The sequence below is a fragment of the Lampetra fluviatilis genome, unplaced genomic scaffold, assembly GCF_964198595.1.
Source record: "Lampetra fluviatilis unplaced genomic scaffold, kcLamFluv1.1 SCAFFOLD_542, whole genome shotgun sequence".
NCBI lineage: Eukaryota > Metazoa > Chordata > Hyperoartia > Petromyzontiformes > Petromyzontidae > Lampetra > Lampetra fluviatilis.
In genome coordinates, this window is record NW_027621326.1 from 50001 (window position 1) to 62500 (window position 12500).

Here is a 12500-nt window from a genome sequence, read left to right on the forward strand (position 1 = left end):
TGATGATGATGGTGGTGGTGGTGGTGTTGATGATGATGGTGGTGGTGGTGGTGATGGTGGTGATGGTGCTGATGATGATGGTGGTGATGGTGCTGATGATGATGGTGGTGGTGGTGTTGATGATGATGGTGGTGTTGATGGTGCTGATGATGATGGTGATGATGATGGTGGTGGTGGTGGTGTTGATGATGATGGTGGTGATAGTGGTGATGATGATGGTGGTGGTGGTGGTGCTGATGATGATGATGGTGGTGGTGGTGGTGATGATGATGGTGGTGGTGGTGGTGCTGATGATGATGGTGGTGGTGATGGTGCTGATGATGATGGTGGTGGTGGTGTTGATGATGATGGTGGTGTTGATGGTGCTGATGATGATGGTGATGATGATGGTGGTGGTGGTGGTGTTGATGATGATGGTGGTGGTGGTGGTGATGGTGGTGATGGTGCTGATGATGATGGTGGTGATGGTGCTGATGATGATGGTGGTGGTGGTGTTGATGATGATGGTGGTGTTGATGGTGCTGATGATGATGGTGGTGGTGGTGGTGTTGATGATGATGGTGGTGATAGTGGTGATGATGATGGTGGTGGTGGTGGTGCTGATGATGATGATGGTGGTGGTGGTGGTGATGGTGGTGATGGTGCTGATGATGATGGTGGTGATAGTGGTGATGATGATGGTGGTGGTGGTGGTGCTGATGATGATGGTGGTGGTGATGGTGCTGATGATGATGGTGGTGGTGATGGTGCTGATGATGATGGTGGTGGTGATGGTGCTGATGATGATGGTGGTGGTGATGGTGCTGATGATGATGGTGGTGGTGATGGTGCTGATGATGATGGTGGTGGTGATGGTGCTGATGATGATGGTGGTGGTGATGGTGCTGATGATGATGGTGGTGGTGATGGTGCTGATGATGATGGTGGTGGTGATGGTGCTGATGATGATGGTGGTGGTGATGGTGCTGATGATGATGGTGGTGTTGATGGTGCTGATGATGATGGTGGTGGTGATGGTGCTGATGATGATGATGGTGGTGATGGTGCTGATGATGATGGTGGTGGTGATGGTGCTGATGATGATGATGGTGGTGTTGATGATGATGGTGGTGATGGTGCTGATGATGATGGTGGTGATGGTGCTGATGATGATGGTGGTGGTGTTAATGATGATGGTGGTGGTGGTGATGGTGCTGATGATGATGGTGGTGGTGATGGTGCTGATGATGATGATGGTGGTGATGGTGCTGATGATGATGGTGGTGGTGATGGTGCTGATGATGATGGTGGTGGTGGTGGTGTTGATGATGATGGTGGTGGTGGTGGTGTTAATGATGATGGTGGTGGTGATGGTGCTGATGATGATGGTGGTGTTGATGATGATGGTGGTGGTGATGGTGCTGATGATGATGGTGGTGGTGATGGTGCTGATGATGATGATGGTGGTGATGGTGCTGATGATGATGGTGGTGGTGATGGTGCTGATGATGATGGTGGTGGTGATGGTGCTGATGATGATGGTGGTGGTGATGGTGCTGATGATGATGGTGGTGGTGATGGTGCTGATGATGATGGTGGTGTTGATGGTGCTGATGATGATGGTGGTGGTGATGGTGCTGATGATGATGATGGTGGTGATGGTGCTGATGATGATGGTGGTGGTGATGGTGCTGATGATGATGGTGGTGTTGATGGTGCTGATGATGATGGTGGTGTTGATGATGATGGTGGTGTTGATGGTGCTGATGGTGATGATGGTGCTGATGATGATGGTGGTGGTGGTGGTGTTGATGATGATGGTGGTGTTGATGGTGCTGATGATGATGGTGGTGTTGATGATGATGGTGGTGGTGATGGTGCTGATGATGATGGTGGTGTTGATGATGATGGTGGTGCTGATGATGATGGTGGTGGTGGTGTTGATGATGATGATGGTGGTGGTGATGGTGCTGATGATGATGGTGGTGTTGATGATGATGGTGGTGGTGATGGTGCTGATGATGATGGTGGTGGTGGTGCTACTACAGCTGATGATGATGATGGTGGTGGTGCTGATGATGATGGTGGTGGTGGTGCTACTACAGCTGATGATGATGATGATGGTGGTGCTGATGATGATGGTGATGGTGCTACTACAGCTGATGATGATGATGATACTACTGATGATGATGGTGATGGTGCTACTACAGCTGATGATGATGCTACTGATGATGATGATGATACTACTGATGATGATGGTGATGGTGCTACTACAGCTGATGATGATGCTACTGATGATGATGATGATACTACTGATGATGATGATGATGATACTACTGATGATGATGATACTACTGATGATGATACTACTGATGATGATGATGATGGTGCTACTGATGATGATGATACTGATGATGATACTACTGATGATGATGATGATACTACTGATGATGATGATGATACTACTGATGATGATGATACTACTGATGATGATGCTACTACAGCTGATGATGATGATGATGATACTACTGATGATGATGGTGCTACTACAGCTGATGATGATGCTACTGATGATGATAATACTACTGATGATGATGGTGATGGTGCTACTACAGCTGATGATGATGATGATGATACTGATGATGATGATGATGATGCTACTACTGATGATGATGGTGATGGTGCTACTACAGCTGATGATGATGCTACTGATGATGATGATACTACTGATGATGATGGTGATGGTGCTACTACAGCTGATGATGCTACTGATGATGATGATGATACTACTGATGATGATGATACTACTGATGATGATGGTGATGGTGCTACTACATCTGATGATGATGATGATACTACTGATGATGATGATGATACTACTGATGATGATGGTGATGGTGCTACTACAGCTGATGATGATGCTACTGATGATGATGATGCTACTGATGATGATGGTGATGGTGCTACTACAGCTGATGATGATGATGATGATGATACTACTGATGATGATACTACTGATGATGATGATGATACTACTGATGATGATGATGATACTACTGATGATGATGATACTACTGATGATGATGATACTACTGATGATGATGATGATACTACTGATGATGATGATGACGCTACTGCTACTGATGATGATGATGATACTGCTGATGATGATGGTGATGGTGCTACTACAGCTGATGATGATGCTACTGATGATGATGATGATGATACTACTGATGATGATGATACTACTGATGATGATGGTGATGGTGCTACTACAGCTGATGATGATGCTACTGATGATGATGATACTACTGATGATGATGATACTACTGATGATGATGGTGATGGTGCTACTACAGCTGATGATGATGCTACTGATGATGATGATACTACTGATGATGGTGATGGTGCTACTACAGCTGATGATGATGATACTACTGATGATGATGATGATACTACTGATGATGATGATGATGCTACTACTACTGATGATGATGATGACGCTACTACTACTGATGATGATGACGCTACTGCTACTGATGATGATGATGACGCTACTGATGATGATGATGCTACTGATGATGATGATGATGCTACTACTACTGATGATGATGATACTACTGATGATGATGATGATGCTACTACTACTGATGATGATGACGCTACTGCTACTGATGATGATGATGACGCTACTGATGATGATGATGCTACTGATGATGATGATGCTACTGATGATGATGATGGTGCTACTGATGATGATGATGACGCTACTGATGATGATGATGCTACTGATGATGATGATACTACTGATGATGATGATGATGCTACTGCTACTGATGATGATGATACTACTGATGATGATGATACTACTGATGATGATGATGACGCTACTGCTACTGATGATGATGATACTACTGATGATGATGATGCTACTGATGATGATGATGGTGCTACTACAGCTGATGATGATGACGCTACTGCTACTGATGATGATGATGCTACTGATGATGATGATGGTGCTACTGATGATGATGATGATGATACTACTGATGATGATGATGATACTACTGATGATGATGATACTACTGATGATGATGATACTACTGATGATGATGATGCTACTGATGATGATGATGATGCTACTACTACTGATGATGATGATGATACTACTGATGATGATGATGATGATGCTACTGATGATGATGATACTACTGATGATGATGATACTACTGATGATGATGATGATGATACTACTGATGATGATGATACTACTGATGATGATGATGCTACTGATGATGATGATGATGCTACTACTACTGATGATGATGATGATACTACTGATGATGATGATGATGCTACTACAGCTGATGATGATGATGATGATACTACTGATGATGATGCTACTACTGATGATGATGGTGCTACTACAGCTGATGATGATGCTACTGATGATGATGATGATGATGATACTACTGATGATGATGATGATGATACTACTGATGATGATGATACTACTACACCTGATGATTATGCTACTGATGATGATGGTGCTACTACAGCTGATGATGATGATGATGATACTACTGATGATGATGGTGCTACTACAGCTGATGATGATGATGATGATACTACTGATGATGATGGTGATGGTGCTACTACAGCTGATGATGATGATACTACTGATGATGATGATGATGATACTACTGATGATGATACTACTACTGATAATGATGGTGCTACTACAGCTGATGATGATGATACTACTGATGATGATGGTGATGGTGCTACTACAGCTGATGATGATACTACTGATGATGATGGTGCTACTACACCTGATGATTATGCTACTGATGATGATGATGATGATACTACTGATGATGATGGTGATGGTGCTACTACAGCTGATGATGATGATACTACTGATGATGATGATACTACTGATGATGATGGTGCTACTACAGCTGATGATGATGCTACTGATGATGATGATGATACTACTGATGATGATGATACTGATGATGATACTACTGATGATGATGATGATACTACTGATGATGATGGTGATACTACTGATGATGATGGTGATGGTGATGGTGCTACTACAGCTGATGATGATGATGATGATACTACTACTGCTGATACTACTACTGCTGATACTACTACTACTGATACTACTACTAATGATACTACTACTACTGATACTACTACTGCTGATACTACTACTGCTGATACTACTACTACTGATACTACTACTGCTGATACTACTACTGCTGATACTACTACTACTGATACTACTACTGCTGATACTACTGCTGCTGATACTACTACTGCTGATACTACTACTGATACTACTACTGCTGATACTACTACTGCTGATACTACTACTACTGATACTACTACTACTGATACTACTACTGCTGATACTACTACTACTGATACTACTACTGCTGATACTACTACTACTGATACTACTACTGCTGATACTACTACTGCTGATACTACTACTGCTGATACTACTACTGCTGATACTACTACTGCTGATACTACTACTGCTGATACTACTACTACTGATACTACTACTGCTGATACTACTACTGCTGATACTACTACTACTGATACTACTACTGCTGATACTACTACTGCTGATACTACTGCTGATACTACTACTACTGCTGATACTACTGCTGATACTACTACTACTGATACTACTACTACTGATACTACTACTACTGATACTACTACTGCTGATACTACTACTGCTGATACTACTACTGCTGATACTACTACTGCTGATACTACTACTGATACTACTACTGCTGATACTACTACTACTGATACTACTACTACTGATACTACTACTGCTGATACTACTACTGCTGATACTACTACTGCTGATACTACTGCTGATACTACTACTACTGATACTACTACTACTGATACTACTACTACTGATACTACTACTGCTGATACTACTACTGCTGATACTACTACTACTGATACTACTACTACTGATACTACTACTGCTGATACTACTACTACTGATACTACTACTGCTGATACTACTACTGTTGATACTACTACTGATACTACTACTACTGCTGATACTACTGCTGATACTACTACTACTGATACTACTACTACTGATACTACTACTACTGATACTACTACTGATACTACTACTGCTGATACTACTACTGATACTACTACTGCTGATACTACTACTACTGATACTACTACTACTGATACTACTACTACTGATACTACTACTACTGATACTACTACTGATACTACTACTACTGATACTACTACTACTGATACTACTACTACTGATACTACTACTGATACTACTACTACTGATACTACTACTGCTGATACTACTACTACTGATACTACTACTACTGATACTACTACTGATACTACTACTACTGATACTACTACTACTGATACTACTACTACTGATACTACTACTGCTGATACTACTACTGCTGATACTACTACTACTGATACTACTACTGCTGATACTACTACTACTGATTCTACTACTGCTGATACTACTACTGCTGATACTACTACTGCTGATACTACTACTGCTGATACTACTACTGCTGATACTACTACTGATACTACTACTACTGATACTACTACTACTGATACTACTACTGCTGATACTACTACTGCTGATACTACTACTACTGATACTACTGCTGATACTACTACTGCTACTACTACTGCTGATACTACTACTGCTGATACTACTACTGCTGATACTACTACTACTGATACTACTACTGCTGATACTACTACTGCTGATACTACTACTGCTGATACTACTACTGCTGATACTACTACTGCTGATACTACTACTGCTGATACTACTACTGCTGATACTACTACTGCTGATACTACTACTGCTGATACTACTACTACTGATACTACTACTGCTGATACTACTACTACTGATACTACTACTGCTGATACTACTACTGCTGATACTACTACTGCTGATACTACTACTGCTGATACTACTACTGCTGATACTACTACTGCTGATACTACTACTACTGATACTACTACTGCTGATACTACTACTACTGATACTACTACTGATACTACTACTACTGATACTACTACTGCTGATACTACTACTGCTGATACTACTACTGCTGATACTACTACTGCTGATACTACTACTGCTGATACTACTGCTGCTGATACTACTACTACTACTGATACTACTACTGCTGATACTACTACTACTGATACTACTACTGCTGATACTACTACTACTACTGATACTACTACTGCTGATACTACTACTACTGATACTACTACTACTGATACTACTACTACTGATACTACTACTGCTGATACTACTACTGCTGATACTACTACTACTGATACTACTACTACTGATACTACTACTACTGATACTACTACTACTGCTACTACTACTGATACTACTACTACTGATACTACTACTACTGATACTACTACTACTGCTACTACTACTGATACTACTACTACTGATACTACTACTACTGATACTACTACTACTGATACTACTACTACTGATACTACTACTACTGATACTACTACTGCTGATACTACTACTGCTGATACTACTACTACTGATACTACTACTGATACTACTACTGCTGATACTACTACTACTGATACTACTACTGCTGATACTACTACTACTGATACTACTACTACTGATACTACTACTGCTGATACTACTACTACTGATACTACTACTACTGATACTACTACTGCTGATACTACTACTACTGATACTACTACTACTGATACTACTACTGCTGATACTACTACTGCTGATACTACTACTACTGATACTACTACTACTGATACTACTACTGCTGATACTACTACTACTGATACTACTACTACTGATACTACTACTGCTGATACTACTACTGCTGATACTACTACTGCTGATACTACTACTGCTGATACTACTACTGCTGATACTACTACTACTGATACTACTACTACTGATACTACTACTGCTGATACTACTACTGCTGATACTACTGCTGATACTACTACTACTGATACTACTACTACTGATACTACTACTGCTGATACTACTACTACTGATACTACTACTGCTGATACTACTACTGCTGATACTACTACTACTGATACTACTACTGCTGATACTACTACTACTGATACTACTACTACTGATACTACTACTGATACTACTACTACTGATACTACTACTGATACTACTACTGCTGATACTACTGCTGATACTACTGCTGATACTACTACTACTGATACTACTACTGCTGATACTACTACTACTGATACTACTACTGCTGATACTACTACTGCTGATACTACTGCTGATACTACTACTACTGATACTACTACTACTGATACTACTACTGCTGATACTACTACTGCTGATACTACTGCTGATACTACTACTACTGATACTACTACTACTGATACTACTACTACTGATACTACTACTACTGATACTACTACTGCTGATACTACTACTGCTGACTACTACTGCTGATACTACTACTGCTGATACTACTACTGCTGATACTACTACTGCTGATACTACTACTGCTGATACTACTACTACTGATACTACTACTGCTGATACTACTACTGCTGATACTACTACTGCTGATACTACTACTACTGATACTACTACTGCTGATACTACTACTGCTGATACTACTACTACTACTGATACTACTACTGCTGATACTACTACTGCTGATACTACTGCTGATACTACTACTGCTGATACTACTACTGATACTACTACTGATACTACTACTGCTGATACTACTACTGCTGATACTACTACTGCTGATACTACTACTGCTGATACTACTACTGCTGATACTACTACTACTGATACTACTACTACTGATACTACTACTGCTGATACTACTACTGATACTACTACTGCTGATACTACTACTACTGATACTACTACTACTGATACTACTACTGCTGATACTACTACTACTGATACTACTACTACTGATACTACTACTACTGATACTACTACTACTGATACTACTACTGCTGATACTACTACTGATACTACTACTACTGATACTACTACTGCTGATACTACTACTACTGATACTACTACTGATACTACTACTGCTGATACTACTACTGCTGATACTACTACTGATACTACTACTACTGATACTACTACTGATACTACTACTACTGATACTACTACTGCTGATACTACTACTACTGATACTACTACTGATACTACTACTGCTGATACTACTACTGCTGATACTACTACTGATGATACTACTACTACTACTGATACTACTACTGCTGATACTACTACTGATACTACTACTGATACTACTACTGCTGATACTACTACTACTGATACTACTACTGCTGATACTACTGCTGATACTACTACTACTGATACTACTACTGCTGATACTACTACTGCTGATACTACTACTACTGATACTACTACTGCTGATACTACTACTGCTGATACTACTACTGCTGATACTACTACTGCTGATACTACTACTGCTGATACTACTACTGCTGATACTACTACTGCTGATACTACTACTACTGATACTACTACTGCTGATACTACTACTGCTGATACTACTACTGCTGATACTACTACTGCTGATACTACTACTGCTGATACTACTACTGCTGATACTACTACTGCTGATACTACTACTACTGATACTACTACTGCTGATACTACTACTACTGATACTACTGCTGATACTACTACTGCTGATACTACTACTGCTGATACTACTACTACTGATACTACTGCTGATACTACTGCTGCTGATACTACTACTGCTGATACTACTACTACTGATACTACTGCTGATACTACTACTGCTGATACTACTACTGCTGATACTACTACTACTGATACTACTGCTGATACTACTACTGCTGATACTACTACTGCTGATACTACTACTGCTGATACTACTACTGCTGATACTACTACTGATACTACTACTACTGATACTACTACTGCTGATACTACTACTACTGATACTACTACTGCTGATACTACTACTGCTGATACTACTACTACTGATACTACTACTACTGATACTACTACTGCTGATACTACTACTGCTGATACTACTACTGCTGATACTACTACTGCTGATACTACTACTGCTGATACTACTACTGCTGATACTACTACTACTGATACTACTACTACTGATACTACTACTACTGATACTACTACTGCTGATACTACTACTGCTGATACTACTACTACTGATACTACTACTGCTGATACTACTACTACTGATACTACTACTGCTGATACTACTACTGCTGATACTACTACTGCTGATACTACTACTGCTGATACTACTACTACTGATACTACTACTGCTGATACTACTACTACTGATACTACTACTGATACTACTACTACTGATACTACTACTGCTGATACTACTACTGCTGATACTACTACTGCTGATACTACTACTGCTGATACTACTACTGCTGATACTACTGCTGCTGATACTACTACTACTACTGATACTACTACTGCTGATACTACTACTACTGATACTACTACTGCTGATACTACTACTACTACTGATACTACTACTGCTGATACTACTGCTGCTGATACTACTACTACTGATACTACTACTGCTGATACTACTACTGCTGATACTACTACTGCTGATACTACTACTACTACTGATACTACTACTACTACTGATACTACTACTGCTGATACTACTACTACTGATACTACTACTGCTGATACTACTGCTGCTGATACTACTACTACTACTGATACTACTACTACTACTACTGCTGATACTACTACTACTGATACTACTACTACTGATACTACTACTACTGATACTACTACTGCTGATACTACTACTGCTGATACTACTACTGCTGATACTACTACTGCTGATACTACTACTACTGATACTACTACTGCTGATACTACTACTACTGATACTACTACTACTGATACTACTACTACTGATACTACTACTGCTGATACTACTACTACTGATACTACTACTACTGATACTACTACTGCTGATACTACTACTGCTGATGCTACTACTACTGATACTACTACTACTGATACTACTACTGCTGATACTACTACTGCTGATACTACTACTACTGATACTACTACTACTGATACTACTACTGCTGATACTACTACTGCTGATACTACTACTGCTGATACTACTACTACTGATACTACTACTGCTGATACTACTACTGCTGATACTACTACTGCTGATACTACTACTACTGATACTACTACTGCTGATACTACTACTGCTGATACTACTACTACTGATACTACTACTACTGATACTACTACTGCTGATACTACTACTGCTGATACTACTACTGCTGATACTACTACTGCTGATACTACTACTACTGATACTACTACTGCTGATACTACTACTGCTGATACTACTACTGCTGATACTACTACTACTACTGATACTACTACTACTGATACTACTACTACTGATACTACTACTACTGATACTACTACTACTGATACTACTACTGCTGATACTACTACTACTGATACTACTACTGCTGATACTACTACTACTGATACTACTACTGCTGATACTACTACTGCTGATACTACTACTGCTGATACTACTACTGCTGATACTACTACTGCTGATACTACTACTACTGATACTACTACTGATACTACTACTGCTGATACTACTACTACTGATACTACTACTGCTGATACTACTACTACTGCTGCTGACACTACTGATACTACTACTGATACTACTACTACTGATACTACTACTGATACTACTACTGATACTACTACTACTGATACTACTACTGCTGCTGACACTACCTCGTTGTGCGGCAAGCCAGCAGCGGAGAAGATTGGGATCTTCTGGCCGCGCGCGATGCTGTTCATGGTGTCGATGGCCGAGATCCCCGTCTGGATCATCTCCTCGGGGTAGATGCGCGACTGGGGGTTGATGGGCTGGCCTGAGATGGGCGCAGAGACACACAGAGACCCATAGAGAGACACACAGAGACACACAGAGACACACCCATAGAGACACACAGAGATACACAGAGACACACAGAGATACACAGAGACCCATAGAGACACACAGAGACTTACCCATAGAGACACACAGAGACCCATAGAGACACACAGAGACACACAAAGACACACAGAGACACACAGAGACCCATAGAGACACACAGAGACACACAGAGACACACCCATAGAGACACACAGAGATACACAGAGACACACAGAGATACACAGAGACCCATAGAGACACACAGAGAGCCATAGAGACACATAGAGACACACAGAGACACAGAGACCCATAGAGACACACAGAGACCCATAGAGACACATAGAGACACACAGAGACACACAGAGACACAGAGACACACAGAGACCCATAGAGACACACAGAGACACACAGAGACACAGA

General features: G+C 40.5%; 1 protein-coding gene across 1 annotated transcript in view; it reads right to left on the reverse strand.

Annotated features, from left to right (window-relative positions):
• LOC144955100 (V-type proton ATPase subunit B, brain isoform-like) overlaps positions 1 to 12500 on the reverse strand; it is a 64586-nt gene that overhangs the window by 45618 nt on the left and 6468 nt on the right. The window contains exon 3 of the mRNA XM_078885436.1: positions 11897 to 12036. Coding sequence (XP_078741562.1) covers positions 11897 to 12036 — 140 coding nt within the window. The remainder of the gene's footprint in view (positions 1 to 11896; positions 12037 to 12500) is intronic.